Raw genomic sequence first — 26,911 nt, forward strand, 5'->3', positions numbered from 1 at the left:
AGGCATTGTTAATAATATTTTGTTCACACTATAAATATTTTTTTTTTATACTCGTACAAACATGTGATTATTCGAATAATTTGCTTACTTTATCTTAACCTTATTTTATCAAAACCTGAGTTCTTATCACCCCATAAGGTTTTTGGTATTGAATGATATCATTTCATAATTTGCTTCAGCTCATAAAAATTCCCATGAGCTACATCAGTATTAAAAATTACAAAAATGTTAGTCTTTTATTTTGAGGAAAAAAAATACTGTGTAGAAAGCGCCAGTTGTTTAAAACATCCCTTCTTTCAAAAAAAATCAAACTCCAAATTAATTACATTGAAGTTCACGAGGTATTAGTTTTATTTAGAACTATCACTTTGAAGGTATAGTAGCTGGCAATCAAATTATATTTTTTTTAAAAGATTTTTGATAGCTTCTTTTCGAATACGACTTCAAAATCAAAACATCACGTCAGGTTTTTAAGATACAGCCTTTAATAATAAGGAAAAAAAACTGATATTAGGCTTTTTGAAGCCATGTTAATTCATTCATGTTTGTGAATTAAATTCATGATAATTTTGTAAAATATATTCCGTTTAAATATTGTTAGTATCTTATTAATGTTTTCAAAAAACCCTCATAAGCTGTAAGCTTTAATCTGCCATAGAGAAACCTTAAAAGAAACCTAAAACAGAGAAAAGCAAAACGGTGTATAGACAATTTTGTATTCTTTGTATAAATTTGTTGTCTTTAGGTTTATCAAGTTATTCGAAATCCTTGGTATCCTCTTGAGGAAGGATCACATTCGTGATGTCGGCAAAAATGCCGCAATATTTTTAAGTTTCCTGAATTCTACGCCCAAAGCTTGAGTATAACTCCAATCTTTGGGCAGGTGCTCCTGCAATTTACTTAACTCTCTTTAAATTTATTGAAGAAAGACCACACAAATAAATTGGTGATGATATCAAAGTTGAATCGCTTACGTCTCTTAAACACCGCTTTTAAGGGACTATGCTCTAGAGAAATAGCCAATTTCATTCCTTTCCTCAATTTTAGCCGTACCATGCGAATGTGAAATACTTCACCACATACTTTTCTATTCATTGCAATATTTAGAAACTCAAAACCAATGTGAATCGACACCTCCTTTCAAATCCTCTCTCACTTTTCTAAAGCTCACACCGTGTCCTGGTATATATTGGTATCAATTCTTGAGTGTGCGCTTATTATACAAAAATATGGGAGTAATTGGACAGACTTTTGAAAGATAGTGGCGTTGGAGCTGTGCACTAATCTTTCAATTAAAATGTTAAAAATTAACATGACAAACCATCAACTTGTGTAAAGTTTTTTTGGGCATTGAAAGGTTCGGTTTAGCTGATTCCCATCTTTATGGAGCAGCGCGAAACCTACATGGTCATCATGCACAAACGAACGAGTTTGGCAGGGACGACAAAAATAAAACGTGGCTCTATACAGTTTGTCCCTGTTGATACTGTGCTATGCGGCCTTGAAGTCGGTGAAAAGATGATAGGTCTCGTAATGTGAATATTTGATTGAATGTGAATATTTGATCGAATTGGCCACACTGATACGGACTTATCAGTTTGTTGACGATGGATTTTAGACGTTTACATACATATTACGTCACGAAAGATCTTTATAAATAAAACGGTCAGGAATTTCAACAATCCGTTGTTCGATGTTTAGTAATTCGTATTTAGAATTGTCTTATGTGAAAAGATAACAGCTTTGAGAGTGAGTGAGATTCGTCCAATCGATCAAATTACATCGCAATACGAGCTCGGTTCCGACCCGTTCTTCTTGTAATTGTTTAATGTTAAACCATTTCCATGCTAGCCTTGCTTAGTGCTTGAATATGGCTATGGCTCAAAATCATTTTACAAGGATTTTGAGCCATTGCCATAATCGTGTCATGAAACATAAATATATATGGCATAAGATGAACCAAATCTGACAATCCGGCTATAAGCAGGAATGTTTCCAACGTTACTTATAGAATGCAGTAGGTCGATTTGGAACTCGAAACTTTTTAAAAATGGTGAAAAAGAGTAGGAAAATGCATTTATTTTGAAAATTAAAAAAAAAATGTAGGCTAAAATTATAAGTTTATTAAGATTTTCTATTTAATTATTTATAAATAATTTAAATTAATGAATTGTCAACAATTTTATTAATGTGTTATTTTTCATTTCTTTTGCAGAGGGCGTAAACGTTTTGTCTCCGAAGGAGATGGTGGCCATATCAAACCACAAACAATTCCAATTCGTGACTAAAACTGCATTGAAATGGATGATTGATCTCATTTTCTTTGATTTTTGTTTGTTTTAATGAGAAGAGAATTTTATAATAACCTCCCCCAACAAAAACCACCAACTATAAAAATCAAATCAATAATAATAATATTCCTACCCACATTTAAAAAAAATAAATAAATATTATAATAAAACAAAAGAGAAGAAACAAGCTTTGGTACTATGCAATGCAGTATCTAGACAAAAGATATACAGTATATACAAACAATTGATTTATTAATTAAAAGTAAGAACAGCAATAAGAACGAAATATAAAAATGAATATAAATAATTAATTCTTTTATAATTTTAATGACTCAGACAACATTACAAAAATAAATAACAACATCAAAAAGAAAAATCTGTATTAAGAATAATTGAAAAATCGCATATAAAATGTAAACAGCATTTTTTCTTCTGACATTTTTATAAATGAAACAAAGTATAAACAACTTTTTGAAAGTTTTTATCACTGCTTCTATTTGATTTTAAATTAAGAACACGGCGAATATTTCTATTGCATTATTATTTTCTTGTACATGCTTAAAGTTATAATTATCTTTTTATTTCCTAACAATTGTCATGAATTCCTTTTTTTAAACTTTATTATATTTTCACAGATACTTTTTTTGTATTTTTCTACAACAGAATATTGGCACGAAGCAATTTATGTGTATAGATATATTAAAAAGAAAAATGTTTTTATTTTTATGTATGAATTCAATAAATCTTAACAAACGATAAATATGTGAGAAATTTAATGTTGCAGACTTTAAAACAAACAAAAATTACTAAAAGGCAAATAAGATTAATTATAACTTAAATGAAAATAATAAAAAACTGCTATTAATATAAAACATTTACTTACTTTATATACAAACAAAATATTACTATAATTATAATTATTACATGTTAAGGATTAAAGAAAAAACAAAAATAAAATTAAATAAAAAATATATGTTTACGTTTTTTTTTTATTCCATTTAGAATGATGAGGAAGAGCGTAATCGGTTTTATAATTTTAGTTTTTTAAATCCGTAGGGATAATAAAAAACCTTGTGTTCAGATTCTTTAAAAAGCGAGTCGCAAACTATTTTTAGTATGCGATTCCGAATTTGTTTGCTGTAGCAAAATGAAAACCTCAGATTTTTTGTACAGGTTCTACAATTCACTTTCATTCGGAATGAAATTGAACTCTATTCAAAATATACAGTGACGAGCATATGTGGATATAGTGAAAATGAATTTAATAAAGAAAGAAGATTATACTCGTATTCTAGAAGAAAATTTACCAGACTTTGTAGACAAAAGCGCAATCCTAAGTAAATCCTATAGAAAATGTATTTGCTCTTGAGAAAAAGGCTGAAAAGATACCATTCAGACTAATGGGCCAGGGGTGGAATCGGCTAAGGTGATTATTGATAAATGACAATCAAAATGATAGAATTTGATCTACATAAGGTGATAGTCAAATTGATACCTAAAAAGCTATCACAAAAAAATGTGATAGTCGTTTTCAAACAAATTTGTTTATATCGAATAGAGTTACCAGACGCTTACACAAACGACTGGAAAATTTTCTTAGTTCACTTTGTTTCTTTTAAAAAACACATTCCTGTGACCGACAAAGCTTACGACATTCGAAAAAAAGCAAGAAAAGTAAGAATTTTATTCAAAATCAGCCAATTAGAAACTTTTATTTAGATATTTTATAAGAATCAATTTAAAATTTCACCAAGGCAACAACGAATTTTGACAATTTGAATCTGAAATTGTTCAATCGAATTGAATTGAGTTGAATCATCTTACACAGACGGAATGAAAATGATAGTCAATTTGACTATCAAAAAATTGATAGTCAACAATCACCTTAGCCGATTCCACCCCAGTATTTCGCACCAATTAATTCAAAAATTAGTAGAAAGCATGACAAAATGAGTCAAGGTTGTACAGTTCATTAAGCCCTTCTTTGTTTGCACTATTCATAGATGACCTTTTAGACTTATTGCCGGTTGGAGTGGATTTCGCAGGGATGCGAATTAAGGCACTTCTCTGCTCGCAGATAATATGTTTGCGCATTCATCGGAAATCTGCAGCTTATGATTAACAGGGTTTACCAGTATTGTCAGCTAAGGAATTTAATAGTTTTTTTTTTTAATTCATTTTTATTAATTCAATCTTAAACCTTTCTTATAGCTAGACAAAAATTCATAAAACTAGCCTAAGTATCCATTACTTACTACGAACTTAATGGTCCCATACGGACACTCTAAATTAAACAATAAAACTTAATACTAATGAATTTCGGCCCTAAGATCTATTTTACTTCAATTTAAATTTTATTTATTTTTGTATCAATTAGAAAATTTAAAAAACTGATATCAATATCCTTTTTATTTTTACTTAAAAACTACTTACAATAACTTAAACTAAAAACTACTTAACCTATAAACTAAAGGGTGATTTTTTTGAGGTTAGGATTTTCATGCATTAGTATTTGACATATCACGCGGGATTTCAGACATGGTGTCAAAGAGAAAGATGCTCAGTATGCTTTGACATTTCATCATGAATAGACTTACTAGGGAGGAACGCTTGCAAATCATTGAATTTTATTACCAAAATCAGTGTTCGGTTCGAAATGTGTTTCGCGCTTTACGTCCGATTTATGGTCTACATAATCGACCAAGTGAGCAAACAATTAATGCGATTGTGACCAAGTTTCGCACTCAGTTTACTTTATTGGACATTAAACCAACCACACGAATGCTTACAGTGCGTACAGAAGAGAATATTGCTTCTGTTTCTGAGAGTGTTGCTGAAGACCGTGAAATGTCGATTCGTCGCCGTTCGCAGCAATTGGGTTTGTGTTATTCGACCACATGGAAGATTTTACGCAAAGATCTTGGTGTAAAACCGTATAAAATACAATTCATCTCAAGGAATGGACCGGTAAGTTGGCCACCAAGATCATGCGATTTGACGCCTTTAGACTATTTTTTGTGGGGCTACGTCAAGTCTTAAGTCTACACAAATAAGCCAGCAACTTTTCCAGCTTTGGAAAACAACATTTCCGAAGAAATTCGGGCTATTCCGGCCGAAATGCTCGAAAAAGTTACCCAAAATTGGACTTTCCGAATGGACCACCTAAGACGCAGCCGCGGTCAACATTTAAATGAAATTATCTTCAAAAAGTAAATGTCATGGACCAATCTAACGTTTCAAATAAAGAATCAATGAGATTTTGCAAATTGTATGCGTTTTTTTTTAACAAAGTTCTCAAGCTCTTAAAAAATCACCGTTTACTTAAAACTAGAACAACCACAGCAGCAAATCTAACTATCTAACATTTTTGTTTTTCATATTTTGTTGTCTTTTATTTATTTTTTTATTCCATGTTTTTTTAATGTTTTTTTTTTATTTTTTCTCTGTTTTGTATTTTTTATTCTACTTAAAACTAAAACTATAAAACAAGTATGTAAGCCGGCCAAGGCTTAAAACCATATCCCGACTACCCAATATCAAGTGCCGATTGAAGCCACCAAAATTGGTTCTCCTGCTTCACCCTATCAGTTCAGTCCCGTTCGGACACAGGAGCTCTACTCCGCCTTGTGCCATTACGTCCCGATTGTATGGGAGTCGCCTATCCACGGTTCTTCGTCTGACGTGGTAGATTAACGGAACTGCCAATCTATCCTTTACCAGACCGCATTTGTCTAAAAAGAGGAATGCCTCTGGTGGAATGAACCCGCTCAAGCGTGCACTTTCAAAATACTCGTCGTTCGGATAGAACGCCCCGAAAACTAAATTGTTGGTCGAAGACATAGCTCTTGCAATGTGACCTCGAACGAGTTTTATCACGAAATTGTCAATTCTGTTGATTCGAGCCCCGTTGTATAGGACCTCTTTGGAAAAGTAATGCACATAAGAAGATTCGGCTGTTCGATATAAGCCAGTGCAGCGTCGTAAACACTGCCGCTCGAACGCCCGCAACTTCTCCATCTGGGAAGGGGCAAAGTTGAAACACACAGGACAACCATAAACGATCATTGGCCGTATGAGGGCCATGAAGCAAATAACCTTCACTCTGGGGTCAAGCCGACTGCTAAAACAGCCGTTTCGTCAGAGCGAAGGCTTCTCTGGCTGATCTAACCAGCTCCCGAGGTACTTCACTACACTTTTGCTCGCTATTGGCTGCCCTTGAAGCTCAACGATAACCATCTTGCGCCAATTCTTGCACGTATCCCTCGTGGCCCTAGCCGACGGAGTCCGGAACAGAATTGTCTCCGACTTCTGGACATTTATTTTCAGTTTCCAGTCGTCGCAATATCGCTGAATCTTGTCGAAATCACGCTGCAAGAGAATTCTAATACCCTCAACCGTTCTGTACGCAATTAGATCGTCGGCGTACGCAATTGCCTTTGTAAGACTACCTATCAGATCGCTGGTGTAAATGCTGAATAGAATCGTCGAATTCACCGCTCCCTGTTAAAGACCATTTTTAATTGAGAATGTTGTGGTAGAAGTTACATTGCCACTTTTGACAACAAACTTTTCACCGTTAAGCATAGCATACAGTATATACAACAATGGCTTGCTTATGCCAAGCCTGTTCAGTTTTAGACCCTCTAACCATACGGTGTCAAAAGCTTTTTCCAAATCAACTAGAACAGCACCTGTGCATTGTTGTTTTGATTTATTCCATTGGATATTAGAAACGAGTTTAGACGCAGCATGAATTGTGTCATGACCCGCCTTGAACCCGAACTGTTTATCCGGAATTATTTTGTTGTCCGCAGCCCACTTAGTCAGAGCCCTATTAATGATCTTTTCGAAAACTTTGCTGATGCTCGGAGGAAGACTTATCGACCGAAGATTTGACGGGTTGGAGTTGTCCTTTCCCTTTTTCGGGAGAGGATGAACCACAGCGGTCTTCCAATGCACTGGATAATATGCATTATTCAGTGCATTATTGACGAGTGTGGTGTAAATGTCAATTGCTTCCATCGGTAAATGTCTTAGTACAACGTTGGATATACCATCGACACCTGCTGACTTTTTGTTTTTTATTGAATTGAAGATGAGCTGAAGCTCAACCTTCGTCACTAACAAGGGACTTGGTCCCGTTTGCTCGGCGATTATGGCATTTGCCAAGGAATCGTCATTGAACCGCATGAAACCGCTGTTCTTAGATCGCCATTGTGTCATATCATTTCGAAGGTAAAAGTGATTAAGTAGGGCTCTGTTTTCCAGGTCGTGGTTGGGGCGAATGCTAACATTCACCTTGTACACTTGCTGGAAAGCAGCTCCCACCGCCTCCACTTTTTCCTTCGGATCTTCAATTATGTAAAAGTCATCGTCAAAGATGGCTTCCTCTGGATCTATTTGCGCTGTCATGAGTACGTCTCTGTTCTCTTCAGTTCTTTGGAGATTAAGACACGGAAGGTCATTATCATTTTTTTTTTCCTGAATATCTTATTGATTTTGGGGAACATACCAGGGTCACTCGAATTAACTGACCGGATCTTGCGGTCCCAAAACTTGTTAATTGATAGCCTGTAGTTCTCCTTAATCAACAGGTTGACATTTTTTATTGTAGTTTCATTTAAAGAAAATAAACTCTAACCCTTGTACCTAAGTAATGCACTTGATTTGTGAGAAGTTATCATATTAATTCGTTGATGTAAATTATAATACCTTTTATTTCTTTTTAGATATGGAGCTTCCAGAAATGAAGATTTCTTAAAGTTTTTGGTTTAGCTCCGTACAATTGCAACTTTGATTTTTAAGTGCGAAATTGGTTTTTGTGTTCATAGCGGGGTTGTTGCTCATGTACAAATTTTGACATCCGCGGAAGCGGATTTTAGAATTTATTACAAAAAAAAAAAATTCCGTAAATAAAGGAAAATTGTATTGATTATCTTTGCGTTTAATAATTAAATTTAAAAATGGATGAGTTATATTTAATAAAAAGCATGATTGCAGCCTTCTCAGACTGTAATCTGTTTCTTAGTGGATCGTATATTAATCCAGCTCCGCTAAATAGTTGTTCGCTGGGAACACAGCCTGGTGGAAGTGATAAATACCTCAGTGCAACTTTGGAGAGCCTTTTAAAGTCTGTTTGATAGACTTTCCACCAATTAAGTGGATTATTATCCAATTCTAGTCTTTTTTTATTTCGGTAACATGCTAACTACCTTCGGAGAAGTGCTTCATGACTAGCGTTATCAGATTCTCCTTCACCTTTGTCTTCAGTTGATGAATATAGCATCATTTCCATATCGCCTCTGAAGCAAGCCTTTGTTTTATGTTTATAAAAAAATATCATAAATGCATCTTCTTTCTTTTTTTTTAAAGATTTTCATTGTTGGCGCTCTCAAATAAAACAAACTCCTCTGGGCGCTTTGACTTCAAGTAGTTTTTCAACGAAGAAGTCGTGCGTCCTTTTCGTGAGTAACATACTCACATATTTTAGATTCGGACTTGTCAGGATCATTTTTATTTAAATTAAAATAGAATCAAATGCTGCTTTATGTTGGTGGATGTATTTATGTTCCGTATTTGTATCACTTTTTCACTTAATATATACAAATAAACTGTGTCCTCTGGCCACTTAACAAGATCTTTTATGTATATCCTCAAATCTGTGACCATTGCATATGACTTGTTGCTGCTTTTGTCGTCGCCTACTTGGGACCGAGATATTTTAATTTAAAACTTTTACTAAGGGTGAAAGGGTCGTTTTGAAAAAAAAGCGTTAAAAAACACCCGCATCCGCAACAAACTCCGCATCAGTTTATGCGGTTGCTGATGTTGGAGTTATTGCGAATAATCCGCAATCGCGGATGCGAATATTTGCAACATCCACAGTTCATAGCCTACTATTTTACCTCTTGGAGGTGTTTAAAAGGTAAATTAAATTTATTTTTTTATTCAGTTTTACATCTATATGTTTCTGTTCATAAAATCTAAATTAACAGTTGATAACCCTACCGACATTTTTAAGGGAATTATGCCGATGTAAAATTACCAGTACGGCAAGCCTTTGAAAGCTTTAAAATGTTTGTAGTTTAATCAAGACCACAAAGCACTGAAAGTGATACTCGACTCAGAAAATTCACTATATTGGTAATATGGTTCTACCATAGGACCACCGAAGGTTTCATTTCATTTGAACACCAACTGTGACATTTAACTGACCTCGATATTAATTTATTCACCCCTATCACAGATTATCTCATAGATATGGAAAAAGCATCACCACACAGAAATCCTAATGTTTGAGTTTCAAAAGCAGATCATTTGTGTAAAAATATGAAAAAAAAGTGTTCGTAGTTCATCTTTTGATTTGGTTTTAACTTTTTTAGTCTTTCATAATGGCTATCGTTGCCTTTCGAGTCTTTTAAATATTTTTAAAAATAAACGAAAATGCACATTAAAAAATCACCTTGCGATTTTAAGGGATCCTTTTTTGGGATAAAATTATGTTTGCATCGTTATTTAATCTTTTAAAGGACTTGATGAATCATATGAATGACGAGACGACACGGCGTTCATATTAAGTTGATATCAAACTTGGTCGAGATGGTCCCCTTCAGAATGTTTATATGATTCGAAAGGATTTGCGACTAACAATGAATTTATTTGTTTAATTCCTCTTATTGAATTTTCAAGCTTAGTCAGGTTGCTAAATGAAAGTAGTTTATGCTCCATGCATCTTTTTTTTCTACAAAACATTTATATCTTGATGTAAGAGTTCGAAAAATTATAGTTAAGACTAAACTATTTAATTGACTTGTCTCCAACTGGATGGATCATTGGAATGCGGAAGTTATGTTACTCCGTTTCCGAAGTGAAATTCATTTCCTTTTTAGGGATTTTCGAAAATCCTTTGTTGTTTGTGTTGAGGCTTTTGCAACTGAATTTCATTTTCAATTACTTTATTTTCCTCCAAAAAAATATTAAATTTTTCACATGAAAACCAATAAGAAGATTAAGATATTTCTTTTTATATATACCTATATTTTATTTCTCTCCGCTTCATCTATGTTGGCTTCTTTTATTTTTGTTTCGTTTGAATTGAATTAAATCAAAATAACTTTTCCTAGAAAAATACTGCTTAACTTTCGGTAGCAATTTATTTCTGTATGATATTTTTTGTCGGGGTTCATACTACGAATCTATTACTACCGGGCCTGTGGTGAAAAGGCTATTTATTAAATTTATAAATCAGGAAAGAATTACCAAGTAAAATTTAATTAACAAAAAGCGGTATTTCAAACAGACAGGAATTAGGAATTTAAAAAAAATACTGAAAATAGAATAAACTCAATTCGTTTACTTTTTACATTAATTTTTTTTATTTTAAACTATTTTTATTATAATATACTACATTTTACTGAAAACTGTATTACACTCTCATGCCTGGTGGAACTTGTAAATGGCTCGTAGAGGAAGGCTTCCGGTAGTGAGTAAAATGTTCCAAATACTGATTGATTGTATCAATAGGTTCATAAATTTCGTTTTGTTTATTTGTATGTCCCATATTGCTGATCGACGGCATAAGGAAATAGATTGGATACACTGGAGGAACACCGATGCCAAGGAATCCTTGCAACACTTCTCGCATCATTTCCCAGCAATTAGAGAGCATCACACACGGTTGGTATTCCATTTCAATTAGGATGCCCTTGAAGTGTTCCATCATTGCAACACTCCCTAATTTTATAACAAAATCACCGTATTCAAAACGCGTGCCTTTTGATTCGATTTTAGTTTGTTTCTTCGAGGAATACACTGAAGTCATCTTCAACATCAACAAATCGAACAAATTGTCGGCTACTAAGGGAATGTGTCGGCTTCCATTGTCCAGAATTGAAAAAGTCGAAGCAGGATATTCGGAATTGTGAAGGACATGTACTGTTTTCGATGGACCATTGGGCGGTGTTGAAATGTAGGTCTCGCAGTCGACCAGAAAATGGCCAGTTTGTATTGCACCTAATGCTAGAAGACGTTTTGTTAGATACTCTATGGATTGAGAACCACTTTTTCCCTCTGGCACTTGGTATGGTAAGAGGACTGTAACACCCATTATAGTTAAGAATATAAATATTTGTAGGAATAATATTTGAAATACAAAAATTTCAATGTAAAAATATGAAATGAAAACAAATATCGGCGTTAGTTCCTATGTAAGATGTCAAATTGACATTTAAGATGACAGCTGTTTTCTTTTTGGAGAAAGTAGTGCCATCTGTTGAGCAATAGAAGGCAATACATAATTATTAAAGCCGTAACACAATTGATGTCATCTTTAGCCGTGGTTTATTATCACAATAATCCAATCCAGGTCAGATGAAGAAAATAAAACAGCTCGGATAATCATATTTAAATTAAATTATTTGACGTTTAAAGCGGAGTTGCCCTTCGATTATTTTGCTCAGCGATAATTTTTTAAGATAAAAATTATATCTATGTATTTGTTTTTATTATTTATTCATTTTTTTAGGCATTCCCGTCATACAAACTAAATAAATAATAAGCTTTTTGTTATATTTAATTTCCAGAAATTTTTCAGATTAAAAGTTTGAATCCAACACAGTCAACTAATTTCATTTAAGCCTGGGGCCCTACTCTGTAATGCGTTTCGAAAGCAAATATTTTCGAAAACGAATATTTTGTACTCTCTATTTCAAATACGGACTTTGTATAATAAACTATAGTACTCTTATGGAACATGCATTCATTGATGGTTGACTAAACTAATTTTTATGTTTTAACAACAAAGAAAAAAACATTTCTCTTTTCTTTTGCATTTAAGATATTCAGTTGCCATTCCTTGAAAAAATGTATTTAGTAGCAAATGCAGAGTTCAAAGAAATATACAAGGGAACGAGGTTCTTAAACTTACAAACTTCAAGCCTTCCAAGTAATTCGGGATGGTGATTAGCTTATTAAATGGAGCAAAACCAAAAATCAGTTTGAAACTAAATATCGATGTATTGCATAATCACTTTAAGTTACTTTTAAACCCAGAGGCTAACGTTTCCTATCCATTACGCTAAACCATCGTACTTGAATGATATTTCAGATAGTGTCGTATCATAACTCACAAACGAAGTAAAAACCGTATTAGTGAAAATAAAGGACGGAAAAGCTTCAGGACCTGATGGTATACCACTGGAATTCTTTAAATATGGAACAGAAAGGCTAACTTTAAATTTAACATAAACTCTCTCTTTAACCAATTTAAATCTCTTTATAATTTTTTATATGCTTGTTATGTTACTGATATGGGCACCTCTTTGAAAGAGAATCCTAAAATTTTTTGAAATTTTGTAAATTTAAAGAAAAAATCAGATGGCTTTCCAGTTAACTTCACTTACAAGAACCTTTCGTTAGATAAAACTTTTGATATCTGTAACGCTTTCGCAACGAATTTCCGTGAGTCATTTGTTAAAAGCCCTCAAGAAATTGATGAAGTATATTTTCATAATCTTCACACTTTTTCGCAAACTAGCTGTAGTCACATAACTGTGCTACACAGTACGGTCCTTGATCTTTTATCTGCGTTAAATGATGACTGCTCAGCCGATGCCGATGGTATTCCCCCGATAGTACTGAAAAAGTGTAGTAATGCTTTAGTTGAACCCCTTACGTTTTTATTCAAACTTTCTCTTAAAACAGGCAAATTTCCCGGTATATGGAAGAAGTCATTTCTAACACCAATTTTCAAGAAAGGTAACAAGTCGGATATAAAGCCTAGTACATACTTGTGAACCATCTCGTGAACCCATACAAATTTCAGTTTTTGGTTCACCCGTGAACTTGCTCGTGAAGCTGAGTGGAGAACAAAGTGGAGAGTTTTCGTTCACGGGCAATTCACGTGCAAAATGTACGGGAACTGTTGGTGAAGCTGAAGTCAAATGTTCACAACGTGTACTCACAAGTGTGTACCAGTGAGCAATGTCAAAAGTTCACTTTCTCCACTGGCGAACGTTCACTTCACGAGGAAGTATGTACTAGGCTTAAGCAACTACAGGCCCATTGCAAAGCTTTCTTGCATTCCTAAAGTATTTGAACAAGTTGGTTGTGAAAGCGTAGCATATTTTAGTAAAAATATCATTTGCGAACAGCAACATGATTTTGTGAAAAAAAGATCAACCGCTACTAATCTCCTCACATTCTCAAACATATGTTCAAACGCTTTAGAACAAGGTTATGAAGTTGACTGTGTATTCTGACTTTTCTAAAGCTTTTGACCAACTTAGCCACGGAATTATTTTATTTAAACTTAAGGCTCTTGGTTTTCCACCATTTTTCTTAACTTGGATTAAGTCATACCTTGAAAACAGATCCTACGAGGTAAAATTAAGAAATTGTCATTCTGAACCTTTTGTTGCTCAATCTGGTGTTCCCCAGGGAAGCCATCTTGGCCCTTTTCTGTTCATCCTGTCTATTAACGATGTATCGTCATGTCTACGCTCAAGTGAACTTCTCATTTTTGCTGACGATATGAAGATTTTCAAAATAATAAAGTCCACCCATTCTTTTACAAGCCGACATTGATAGTTTCACATTTTGGTGTGGGAAAAATAACCTTTAAAATGCCTGACTATAACATTCACTAAAAAACTAATCAGTAACGTATTTGACTACTTTATATCACAGCAAAAACTCTGTAGTGTCTCCATATTTAAAGATTTATTGTGTTCATTTCTGTTCCAACTTAGAGTTTACACATCACATTAATTTTATTGTTAATAAGGCAAGTTCTATGCTTGGTTTTATAAAACGCTGGGCAAAGGAGTTCAATGATCCCTATGTTACCCTTTCTTTGTATAATTTCCATGTTCGTCCTCATCTTGAATATGCTTCGCAGGTATGGACTCCCTAGATCTGCCTCCTTATGAACATCGTATTCTACTTCTTCAAATGCAATCTCTCCATCAAAGGCGTGTTAAAAATGACTTAGTATTTTTTCATCAACTCATTAATGGTGAAATTGATGCACCTTATTTGCTATCTTGTGTACATTTGAATTACCGGGGCGGAACTCATCACCTGCGCACATTTGATTTTATACATATTGACTTCCATAGAACTAACTATGGGAAGAATGAAGCTTTAAGTCGAATAAGCATTTTATATAACTTAAACTGTTCATCGATAGATTTAAATAAGGTGGGATTAAAATCATTGCTTAGAACCAGTGCTCCACTATCGTAAACGTTCTCATTTTATTTTTTGTTCTGTAATAGTTAAATGTTTGGTATTTTGTGCGTGTGTTAGGCTATATTTGTATTATTTTTTACTAACAACTAACAATGCACTTATGATGAGCCTCAGGTCGTAGTTTGAAGCTTGCTGTAAGCTTACTACTTTTTGAAATCCTGAAGTGTAAAAAAAAACATCGGCTTTGAATACAATTTTTTAATAATACCAGAACAGTTAAAAAAATTGTACTGCAAAGCATAGCGGCAAAAAAAGAAAAAATGAAGCTCTACGAATTTTTTTTCGATTTCAAGGCAGCTTTTAATACCGTTGAACGCCGGTCACTATTCTTCGAGCTTTACAATTATGGGATGTCAGACAAATTTGGGCAGGTACTAGAAAGCATCTATGATGACAATAAGGCAACGGTATGGAAAGTCAGAGAGTTTGGAATCGAAGATGGGATTCAAGCAAGGATACAATTTAAGCCCAAATCTTTTTGCTTTGTTCATAGAGGACCTGATTGCTTTTCTGTCTTGTAGAATTGAAATATCGAGGACACTCATCATAAGCTTGCCTTTTGCATATGACATCATACTGTTTGCGTAGTACCCGTGGCATGAAATGCTTCTCAAACCAATCAATATCACATAGTCTTTGTTGCAGTGGCGGAATCTATTATGATGCACCCAACACAGGTATGAGGAAGGGAGAAGTCGGTCGAAAAACTTCAGAGGTTCTTCATTTAACGATGCTTTCGTTTACCTAAAAACACCTCAAACAATATGATCTCCATTGAGACAGGAACGGAGTTTCGAATAGTTGATGGAAATGGTAAATACTGCGATGACGAAGTACGGAATCTTATTGCAAATTTAGATGCAAAACTGAGAGCCGACCCTATTAATGAAGCTACATCCTTGGTGCATAGATCTACGTACAACAATCCAAATTTCAATTTATGCAAACTTTCGAAACGAGAACAAACAGGAGGTCATATTGGCCATTTTCAAAATGAGAGGAGAAATGATAAGTCTTATAATTATATACCACATCGGGAGGATCTGCCTATCTACTGCAGTCTTAGTAACTTAAGAGTAAGGAAAGATGTACTCCATTTCACAGGAAAGTGTCCAATTTTATGTGAAATATGCAGGAATGTACTCGGCAGCAATGTGAAATCACAAGAAGAAATAGTCGCCCTCCTGAACTGTGAAGGAAACGTAAATCAAATATTTAAATTTTTCGAACTGCAATGTCCTACCACAATCAAATTATAAACGAATCCTTTTAAAACAGTAATTTATTTAATTTATATTCAAACAAAAAAAAACTTCAATTCATTGTTCATTTTCAAATAGAAGTTAATCCAAGCCTTATATATAGCTCTGTCAAGTTGGGTGAGGTCACCTTCCACTTGTGCGCACCACCTGATCCACGGTCTTCCTCTACTGCGCTGTCCTGTGGGTGTGGATTCGAAGACTTTCCGGGCCGGAGCATTGATTTCCATGCGCTCTACGTGACCAAGCTATCTTAGTCGTTGGACTTTTACCCTTCTGGCTAAGTCTACGTCGCTGTACAGCTCGTCGTTCCATTTTCTCCTCCACTAAGGGACCGTAGATCACACGAAGAACTTTTCTCTCGAATCGACCCAAGGTGCTTTCATCCGCTTTTGTCATAGTCCATGCTTCTGCACCGTATAGCAGGACGGGGATGATGAGGGTCTTATATAATAACACTTTGGTCCCTCGAGAGAGGACTTTACCACTCAATTGCATTCTTAATACAAGGAAACAGCGGTAAGCAAGAGTTATTCTGCGTTTGATCTCAGCGCTGGTGATGTTTTCTGCGTTTACAGCGGAGCCTAGGTAGACGAAGTCCTTGACTACCTCAAAGTTACGTCTGTCGATTGTGACGTTGTGACCAAAACGTCGGTGTTGTTTGTCCTATCTAGACGACAGCATGTACTTTGTTTTGCCCTCATTAACCGTTAAATCCATTTTTACCGCCTCTGCTTCAATACTCACAAAAGTCCCATTGACATCACGCTGAGTTCTTCCGATTATGTCAATGTAATCAGCTTATGCCAGTAATTGGACAGACTTTTGAAAGATAATGCCTCTAGTGTTGACGTGTGAGCTCTGCACTATTCTTTCAAGCACGATGTTAAAAAAAAATCGCATGGCAGCGCATCACCTTGTCTAAAACCTTTTTTGACATCGAAAGGTTCTGTTAAGTTGTTTCCAACCTTTACGGAGCAGCGTGAATTCTCCATGGTCATCCTGCACATACAAACTAGTTTGGCAGGGATACCAAAACTAGACATGGCTCTATACAGGTCGTCCCTCTAGATGCTGTCATATGCGGCCTTGAAATCGATGAAAAGATAGTTGGTGTTGATTTGGTGTTCTTGGGTTTTTTTCAGGATCTGCCGTAATGTGAATATTTGATCAACTGTGGACTTTCCTGGTCTAAAACCACACTGATAAGGACCTATCAGGTTGTTGACGATGGGTTTTAGACGTTCACATATTACGGCAGAGAAGATTTTATAGGCGATGTTAAGTAGACTGATTCCTCTATATTTGGTGCAGTTTAGAGGGTCTCCTTTTTTCAGGATCGGGCAAACAATACTTAGGTTCCATTCATCGGGCATGCTTTCTTCCGACCATATCATACATATACGTTGGTACATGCTCCTAATTAACTTATCTCCAGCTGCTTTAAAGTCCCATCTTTTCCAGCGGCTTTATTAGACTTCAGCTTAGATATGGCAATGTTTACTTCGTCTAAGTCGGGAGGACGGGATTGTTGGCTTTCGTCGTCTATGTTGAATGGATCATCGAATGTTATTAAATCGAATTATCTATCTATCTATCTATCTATCTATCTATCTATCTATCTATCATTTAATAGAGTTCTCTTAAATTCTGTATGCTTATTTTTTCCCTGGAAAGTATTTTTCAATGGTTGATTTGGTTTTTCATTTGTAAAATGAGAAGTTTACAAGACAAAATGTCACCTGGTGTAAAATATAAAAACTAATTTGTTGTAATGCAAATAAATAGATAATTTGATCTGGATCACGGGGAAAATAAAACCCGGGTTTTGCGTATAAAATTGAAAGTACTCTCATTAGCGAGATTCTACGGACATTACGGCGTGCAGACTTCTTTGTTTTAAGCCTTTTATCAAACCTAAAACAAATTACTCCATTATTGTATACTATAGGCTTTACATACAAGGATAGCATAAACATTCACAAAACTTAAACTTACCTTAATATCTTGCTATCCTTTACGTATATTTGTTGCAGATAACTCTGAGCAACATTAAGTTGCTTGTATTAATTATATACGATTAAAAGAATATTTAAAAAAGGGCAATTTAAAATGAACAATACAAATTACAAACTGTAAGTTCAAAAAACTCCTTTTAAACTCCAAATGAGATGTAATGGCTGTTACCGGAAACTTGCAGCACAGATGGAAAGTTTCCCTTTGCTCAGAGGGCGCTAGGTGAATATAATTTATGCGTTTTTATTTACTTTTCTATTCTATACTTGTATTGTAGCTTGAATGTCTGAATAATGTTTTCGAAAATACTTCTGATTTGAAAAGAAAAACAATTTATTTTTTTTTTTAAAAAAAAGGTTTCAACAATTATTTCTTTATTAACGTTTCTTTTTTCTCTGGCGACTTAGTGAATGGCTTCTTCAGGTCAATTATATCTGTCCTCAGTGAACGAAAAGATTTTCGCAAACTTGAAGTAACATTTTTCATTTTGGTCTTAGTTCCACTTACTTCACACGCATGTCTTTGGGGAATATTAACTCGTCCATCATCTACAACTACTGCGGCAGAACTAGACAAATTCGATGAACCCGATGATGAGCTACTCTCTTTTGAAACGTAATTTCGCAGGTATTTTCGATTGAAGTTCATTTGAGGTGTGCCCCAGTTCTTCTCGATGTAAGCCTCAAATTCTGAGTCTTCTTCTGAAGATGAGTCCACATCGTCCTCTTCTTCTTCTTTCTCACTTGGTTTATTCGTGACAACAGGGTCATCGGGTCTTCGTGTGACAATCACTCCAGCTGGAACACATTTTAAATTGGCCCCTTCAATCTTCGTCTGTTGGAAATCGATCGGGTGCTTGCGAAAAGTCCTCTTAAATCCTTTGTTTTTCTTCGGTGATTTTATTTCATGTATACGCACACGATAAAATAGAATCTTTTAAAAATTAAGGTTAAAAATCAAATAACACGAATTTTCAAAAAATATGTGTACAAACCTTTTCCTGTCCCATGAATCGTGACAGGTCTGTCAACGCAACACACACACATGTTCCGTCCAGCAAAATATCCTTATCATATTCACTATGGACGGGAAAACGTTGGGTTATCACCAATGCTTCATTCTCCTTGTGAAACATTTCCACCTCGTATGCGAAATTAAGCTTCCGGTCACGTACTGTGGATGTTACAGTCATCGTAAACAGTATTCGATCCCTATCGTGAACTTGATAGAAATTAAACATTTCATCAAAGACCTCGAATACATAGTAGCCGGCTAGGGATTGAATTTTTCCATTCATATCCCAGACTAAATCCGCTCCGTTTGTTTTGAAAACCCTGTCAGTGTGCACTGATTCTAGATGATCCTTCCACTGGGCTTCCCGCCCATGCCAAGTGCAATCCCCCCACACACGGCCCATAAAACACTTCATCGACTTCCATATGCATTGCTTTTCATGCCAGTTAAGCAAATCTATTTGCAGTCGAACTGTACAACCTGCTGCAGCATTTGAACATCGAAAATGCGCCTTAGAGCACAATGCCTCAAGTGTTAATGATCGTAGGTCAATGAAAGGTTCCTGGAATTAAAACAAAAGCATAAAACTGTGAAAATGGGATCTCAATGATCTTAAAAAAATAAGCATATTCCAGAACCATAATTTTAGCATTTTCAATAAACTTCATTAAATAATAAATACTTAATATTGAGATTCTAAATTTGTCTACTGCAAGAATATTCAATAACAAATGGGTGAGTTCGCCAAGACATATTTTGTACAAACACTAATATCTTGAAGTAAATGTTAATAAATAAATGTTTAACTTTAAATGACAACCAAATCCAATTATTATGGACCACTATGAGATATCATATTAGATTTTCCAGTAAGAGGTTTTATTTTTGAATGCAAGTTCAAACTACATCAGGGTCTTGAGAGTAAGGCAAGTTTCTGATTTTTGATTGGCCAGCGACTAAAAATGTCCCTTTCAAATAAGGCAACTTTATTGGAAAGTTATCCAAGAAAAATCTCTCTAACTATCAAGTTAAGCTTGCTTATGTCAAAATAACAGCTGATAATGTTTTTTCATTCAACTGAAAGCTGAACTTTATTGCTCTGTCATTTATTAAATTTCTGCACAATTTCATTAAATGTTTTGTGTAAAAGGATTCCTTGTCAAATAGCAAAATACATTACTGATGTTTCTTTACAATACAAAATACAAGTCGTGATTGACTTGTAGCTTGCCTAAAAAGTTTTTTGTAGGCTAAAATGATTTCGGTAGTTTTTGCACGATCAACTAAAGGCAGAGGTTAGTGAAATAAAGTTGTGTATTTCAAAACTAACTAGTTGCCTCGGTCAAAATGTACATACGTTTAAAGAATGCAGTTGACTTTAAAAGAAGTCCCTTTTGTTTTCTGAACCTGCTCATTTAATGTTTTTTTTAGTTGTAAAGTGGAGGTGTAAAGGAAAGCGATATCAGTCAAATGGCATCCAGTACAATATATTTAGCAAAAACTTTACGAATGCCTTATTTAAGCAACATTGTGGAACAATTGCATACACTTTATTTTAAAAGTGGCCCAAAGACAAAAATCCACTGTCTAATGATGTTGAATCACTATCTTGGTACCCAAATTGTTATAACAACATGGTCGGGAAACTTTTCTGGAAACTTGCAATTGTTTAGTTCCTCGTGTCGAAAGAAACGCCATTTTTTAGTAAATTTTTACATTTTCAAAGTGTCTATAACAATGACGTAGTTTTTTATTGTAAAATATCAAAAGACGGCAGCTGCCCAAATAGCGAGTTATTAAAATTATTGTTGTGTTATTTGTTAGATCTCATTTTAAGTACGCCACCAGTACGGTCTCCGTACTACAATGCGCATTTACGTCACGATAATGTCGATGTGCTTTATGTAAACGTTTATTTTTGTACGCTATTGACTACAGTTATTCACATCGTTAGTCTTCTTGATAAATTCAAACCAAACACTGGTTGAAGTCATTTAATGAAAATTATACTCTTTTTACTGAAATGATTCGTAAAGTAAATACATAAAATTCAAAAATTTGTATTGAGACCTTTTTACAATTATTTCCCTACTCATAATATCCTTATTATATTTTGTGTAATAATCTTTTTCTTTAACTTAATTTAAAGATCGAAATTTGTATTTAGTTTTGAGATAATATTTGCTTGTACTAAATAAATTTCTAAATAATTTTATGGAATCAAATTATGGATTTTGTCTACAATAGTACAATAGACGTTCAAATGGTAGACATGTGCATTCAAGAGGACATAAGCGTCCACAGGTTTTTCTCAAAACCAACCTCTGTCTATCAACTCCTACTTTCACCTCCCCGCGGTGAACATCGGGTGCCTAGTACCCCAACTGGAGATTGGGTTCCAACCCCAGTGGAAAGTTGTTGGGGGCAGCAAACGAGAGAGGGGGGGGAGGTGTTTCCACTAAGGCACCTGTCCATATCCAGGCGGCAGCGGACGAATTCTCGAGATAGAATCAACGGTGGCGTCTACAGTTCCAGTAAGGTCGAACTACTTAGTGAACACCTTATAAGGCTTCTTCGACATATTCGGAGCCCAGGCCTATAAGGAGCGGTTCATCGGGCTCCCCTTCCTTAGAGATATACTAAGGATCTGGTCCTCCAGGTTGGGGGTTGTGCCGTCGGGGTGACTTCCTGGCCACGTAAAAACATCATAGTTGCGAAGCAACAACAAGCCTCGATATGTACGTGGAATGTTAGGTCCCTTAACAGACCACGTGCAGCCGAACAATTAGCGGAAGCCCTAAACTGCTGCAAGGCAGATATTACAGCCATCCAAGAAGTGCGATGGGATGGACCGGGCAAACGCAAACTAAAAGACTGCGATATCTACTACGGCGACTGCTACCGAGAACAAAGACAGCGTCTATTTGGGTGTGGATTAGTTCTTGGAACTAGACTCAGGCAAAAAGTCTTGAGTTTCAACACTGTGAGCGAGCGCATCATGACAATCCGCATCAAGGCTAATTTCGCCAACATAAGCCACATATGCGCGTATGCCCCAATAGATGAAGACACCAAAGATATATTCTTCGAGCTCTTGGATAAGACATATGAGCAGTGCCCTGGCTATGACATTAAAATTGTCTTAGGAGATTTTAATGCCAAGCTAGGAAGAGAAGACATCTTTGGTGTCATAATCGCGAGATACAGCCTGCACGACACTACCTCCAACAACGGATTCAGGCTGGTCGATTTCGCTGCGGGGTGAGACATCGTCGATGCTGAGAATATGGAAAGATCACTTATATAACGGCGACGACGAGCAGAAATCCGCTGTAAGGGAGATAGAACCACTCAACTTCAGCGACGCAGATCAACAATTTCGCCTACCCGACCTTGACGAAGTGAAGATAGCTATATCTAAACTTAAGTCAAACAAAGCTGCTGGAGCTGACGGCATCGCTGCCGAACTATTCAAAGCAGCAGGTGATGACTTGGTAGGGAGCATGCACCAACTCATCTGTAAAATATGGGCGGAAGAAAGCATGCCCGATGAGTGGAATCTCAGCATAGTTTGCCCGATACATAAGAAAGGATTCCCTCTAAACTGCGCCAACTACAGAGGCATCAGTCTCCTTAAAATTGCATATAAGATCCTCTCTGCCGTATTATGTGAACGTCTGAAGCCATTTGTCAACAACCTGATTGGTCCTTATCAGTTTGGCTTCAGACCAGGAAAGTCCACTATCGACCAAATATTCACACTACGGCAAATCTTGGAAAAAACCCAGGAGCTTCAAATCGATACCCACCATCTCTTTATCGATTTTAAAGCCGCGTATGACAGCATCAGCTATAGGGAAGAGCTCTACCGAGCAATGTCTAGTTTTGGCATCCCTGTCAAACTTATCCAATTGTGCAGAATGACGATGGAGAATGAGTACCCGTAGCATGATGGTTAGTGCGTTGGACTGTCATGCAAGGGGTCTGGGTTCAATCCCTGCCTGTGCCACCTTAATTTAAAAAAATAATTTTCGCGGGTACTGCCTCTTGCGAGGAATTGACAAATCCTTCAAGAGTAATTCTTGTCATGAAAAAGTGCTTTCTCAAAACTAGCCGTTCGGATTCGGCCCAAAATTGTAGGTCCCTTCCATTCCTGACAACAGTACTCGCACACAGGAATGGTTGAGAGTTGTAAGTCACTAGGCCCTGGTTCACAACGGACTGTTGCGCCACCCCATTTGATTTTGACGATGGAGAATGCACGCTGCTCTATCAAGGTCGGAAAAGATCTTACCGATTCATTTGATGTCAAAAAAGTTTTTAGACAAGGCGATGCACTGTCATGCGACTTCTTCAACATCGTTCTGGAAAGAATTGTGCAAAACTCAACCGTCAACACTAGAGGCACAATCTTCCAAAGGTCCATCCAATTACTCGGATACGCAGATGATATTGACATAATTTTAAGATCAAAGCGTGATGTCAGTGGAGCATTTTTGAGCATTGCGACGGAAGCGAAGAAGATGGGTTTAGTGGTCAATGAAGGCAAGACCAAGTATATGCTGTCATCAAAAAAGGACACTGAACGACGACGTCTTGGACAAAATGTCACCATGGACAGCTATAACTTTGACACCAGCGCTGAAATCAAACGAAGAATAACTCTTGCAAATCGCTGCTTCTTTGGACTTAGAAGGCAATTGAGAAGTAAAGTCCTCTCTCGAGCATGTAAAATCACCATCTATAAGACACTCATCATCCCGGTTCTCATTTATGGCGCTGAGGCCTGGACCCTGTCAAAGAAAGATGAGAGCGTCTTAGGATGATTCGAGAGAAAAATTCTTCGGGTGATTTTTGGTCCCGTACGCATAGATGGAGAATGGAGGAGAAGATATAACGACAAACTGTACGGGCTGTACAGCGACACCTAGTTAACAGAATTAAAGTCCAACGGCTTATATGGCTTGGTCATGTAGAGCGGATGGACATCAACGCTCCAGCTCCGAAGGTCTTGGAATCCAATCCCGAGGGACGGCGCAGTAGAGGAAGACCGCGACTCAGGTGGCGCACCCAGGTGGGAGAGGACCTCAACCAACTTGGCGTGCGAAACTGGAGGCAGCTAGCTAGGGACCGAGCTGGCTGGAGACGCATGTTGGTTGAGGCCCAGGTTCACCCCGAACTGTAGCGCCACCTTAAGTAAGTAAGTAAGTATAAAATCTTTCTGTTTTGTTGCATTAATGAACACGCAAATTCTGGAGAATATGTGCAGGCCTGTCCAATTAGAATTTCAAATAGTGGCTGAATGTTCATAAACGTCAAACAAAAATCAGAAACTGCTACCTCACAATCTGCCCGACGCTAATGTCATTTATGAATGACGTATATAAACTTATATTCTACAATTCATCCACGTTCGTTTGATCGCAACAGCAACTTTATGAACATGTCTAACGAAAACCAGTTATAGCTATCATTGGTTTTTATCATTGAAACCAATCATTGAAAAAAAACTTCGTAATTGAAATCCAACGTACATTTTTTCTGACAGAAATCTGTCATTTCAAATGTTTAGTAAAAAATAACTTTTTATTCTCAAACAAATTCTTTGAGTAATTTCCAATCGATCAAAAAGAAATACAGTCAAATATCTATTTACACATTTTTCATAGTTGATTTCAATGATAGCTATAAATGACAGCTTACTTAGAAAGACGTTAATATAAACACCTTATATTTATTATAACACTGCTATATATTTACATTCACATTTATTAGGATTAATTTAAACGAGTGAAATGTTACGTAGTTACACTACTATATGCGTTTATTTTAAATTCAATTTTTTAATCATTTGGTTTCATGTAAATTAGCAAAAAGTATTTGACTAAAAAACTAAAGCAGAGTTACCCTGGAGATAAACAAACAAGTTGTCAATAGCGAATAACTTTTTGTTTAACTTTTCCAATTGGCACTATTAAACTTACAGCAACCTTATCGCTTATCAATTGACGCTATCACTTAGCTAGTGACTACGTAGTCAAGGAATTCTGATTGGCTATAAGCAACTACAAAATGAGTTGAAAATTCCCCTCCGACTGACATATATTAAGTATACAAGTTTCGGTTCCAAGGTTATTGGACACTGATTTTGACGTTTCACAATCAGCTGCTCGATAAAGACACAATACTTCAAAATGAAATTATTCGTTCAGTATTTAAACATAAATCACATATTATATATCTTATATTTGATTTAATTGAATTTAAAAACAAAAAAGATTATTTAACGTTTCAAAAACACAAATGTTTCTTATTTTATATACTACCATTTGTCATTTAAGAGACAATAGCTTGTAGTGCAATTTTGCATTTACAAAGAATTTTGACTACGTAGTGACTACATGAATTAATTTGCCCAATAACTCGGCGTGTATCTCCAGGATAGGGGATCTTTTTTTTAAATGTCATACTCACCTTACAAAGTGGACAAACCATCAAAACTGTTGTACAATTTTGACATATGCTATGACCGGTGGCACATAATTTTATAGGTGCTTTCATTGGATAAGCACATCCTGGACACTTTAACTCTTCAATTAACCTCTCGTAGTGATTCACAGATATGACACCCGAAAGTCCAGTCGATGTTACTGTGGCCATCGTTGGGGTTGGTGATATTGAATTTGATCTTATTTCGTTATAATTAATAGTTTCAATAGCTTTGGAGCTTGTTGAAGCCATACATTCATTTGGCAAGTTTGTTGGACAAAAGTCATTATTGGAAGCACCATTGTTATCGCAGAAAATATTCTTATTTGCAGACATCTCGTTAGGTGCAGGTGTTCTTGATGTTGATGGTGATGATGAAGATGACGGTGGTGTTGATATTAGCGTTGTTGGTAATACTGGTGATGGTGTTTCTAATAACGGATAATCTAGATCCGATGAACTATCAAGAAGTTCTTCAATTGTGCGAATTCTTGTCTTGTTATCATTTTTGATCGATCTTCGGAATGACACTTTTTCAGTTTCTTTCGATATTGGCACCGCTGAAGAATACAAACGTGGAGGTTTGATCGGTACTCCGGGGTCTGCAAAGTTTTCTGTATCGTTGGTCCTTGGTTCTTTGGTAAAAGTTGGGGACGATAATGTCGTCGACGACGTTTTGAATTCAACTGATGAAACTGAGTTCTTATCGGCTTCCAACGACGACGGTCCTAGAATGATTTTCTGTGATGGATGGATAACATCGTTAGGTTCGTTATTGATATCAAGATTTGTCTCATTTATTACTTGACTGAACGTTGCCATTTTTTTAATTAAAATGAAATTATTTTTTAAGCAACAAAAGACGGCACAAAACTTCGATAGAAATTTAAATTTAAAATACAGCAAAAGGCTTTAAAAACTATCACCGGAAAGTCTTTATACATTTTCTGTTTCTGTTCAAATAGTTTTATCTCATCACTTCTCCCTTGTTTTTATTTCCTGAAACTATTATTAACTTTAACAACATGATAACTTTTAATGCATCAGGTAGGTGTATGTCAATATTTTTTACACTCGTTTTAAATTCTACTGACAACTGTTGCAACAGCAAAAATGAGTCTTTGGCATTCTGATATTGAAGCACACACTAAGAGTCAATAAAAGTGATGATGTGAATTGTGTATTGTGTTGGGTGATTGAAGTGAATGTACGTACGTACGATACGATACGCCTTCAAAGTGCTTTAGTTTATCTTTCCTGGTTTTAGTTTTATTTTTGCAAATAGGGCCAAGAGAGAATGACAACGCGCAAGTACTAAATACTGATAGGTATGATGATATCTCTCGATAACCCTTATATAAACTCGTGTTAAAAAAATGTATGACGACAAGGTTTATGTCATTTTAATACACCATGCCATGTCGTGTCGGTGCCGATTTCAGAATTGTTTACGTTTTTACAAGTCGAATTTAATTTTAAATTGAATTGTTAGACGTGTTGTCTGGCTTCGAATTGAGAACATTGTCTCTAATAACAATTGTGTAGGTGATTGAAATTCCCAGATCCCATAAATATGTACTGTATAGATTGAAT

The 26,911-nt window shown here is 35.7% G+C and overlaps 3 protein-coding genes across 6 annotated transcripts in view; 1 reads left to right on the forward strand and 2 right to left on the reverse strand.

Annotated features, from left to right (window-relative positions):
• The window catches only part of LOC129944586 (programmed cell death protein 4), a 28,002-nt gene extending 24,740 nt beyond the window's left edge, over positions 1-3,262 (forward strand). Inside the window, exon 6 of the mRNA XM_056054114.1 lies at positions 2,216-3,262. Within this exon, the coding sequence (XP_055910089.1) occupies positions 2,216-2,288 (73 nt within the window). The 3' untranslated portion in view covers positions 2,289-3,262. The remainder of the gene's footprint in view (positions 1-2,215) is intronic.
• A 7,405-nt stretch (positions 3,263-10,667) lies between these two features.
• Positions 10,668-11,505, reverse strand: LOC129946080 (mediator of RNA polymerase II transcription subunit 20). The gene has a single exon (XM_056056109.1). It carries the CDS (start codon positions 11,395-11,397, stop codon positions 10,717-10,719), a length of 681 nt encoding a protein of 226 aa, XP_055912084.1. The 5' UTR covers positions 11,398-11,505; the 3' UTR covers positions 10,668-10,716.
• A 6,652-nt stretch (positions 11,506-18,157) lies between these two features.
• Positions 18,158-26,911, reverse strand: part of LOC129946481 (uncharacterized) — a 28,255-nt gene continuing 19,501 nt past the window's right edge. For 2 of the 4 annotated variants that reach the window (XM_056056690.1, XM_056056692.1), the window contains exons 2-4: positions 25,304-26,323; positions 18,810-19,391; positions 18,158-18,748 (exon numbers count right to left, since the gene is read on the reverse strand). In XM_056056690.1, coding sequence (XP_055912665.1) covers positions 18,182-18,748; positions 18,810-19,391; positions 25,304-26,140 — 1,986 coding nt within the window. In that variant the 5' untranslated portion in view covers positions 26,141-26,323 and the 3' untranslated portion in view covers positions 18,158-18,181. Of the gene's footprint in view, positions 18,749-18,809; positions 19,392-25,303; positions 26,738-26,911 lie in introns of those variants that run through there. The other 2 variants (XM_056056693.1, XM_056056689.1) reach the window with 2 other exon arrangements.

This window comes from Eupeodes corollae, chromosome 2 (genome assembly GCF_945859685.1).
Source record: "Eupeodes corollae chromosome 2, idEupCoro1.1, whole genome shotgun sequence".
NCBI classification, from domain to species: Eukaryota; Metazoa; Arthropoda; class Insecta; order Diptera; family Syrphidae; genus Eupeodes; species Eupeodes corollae.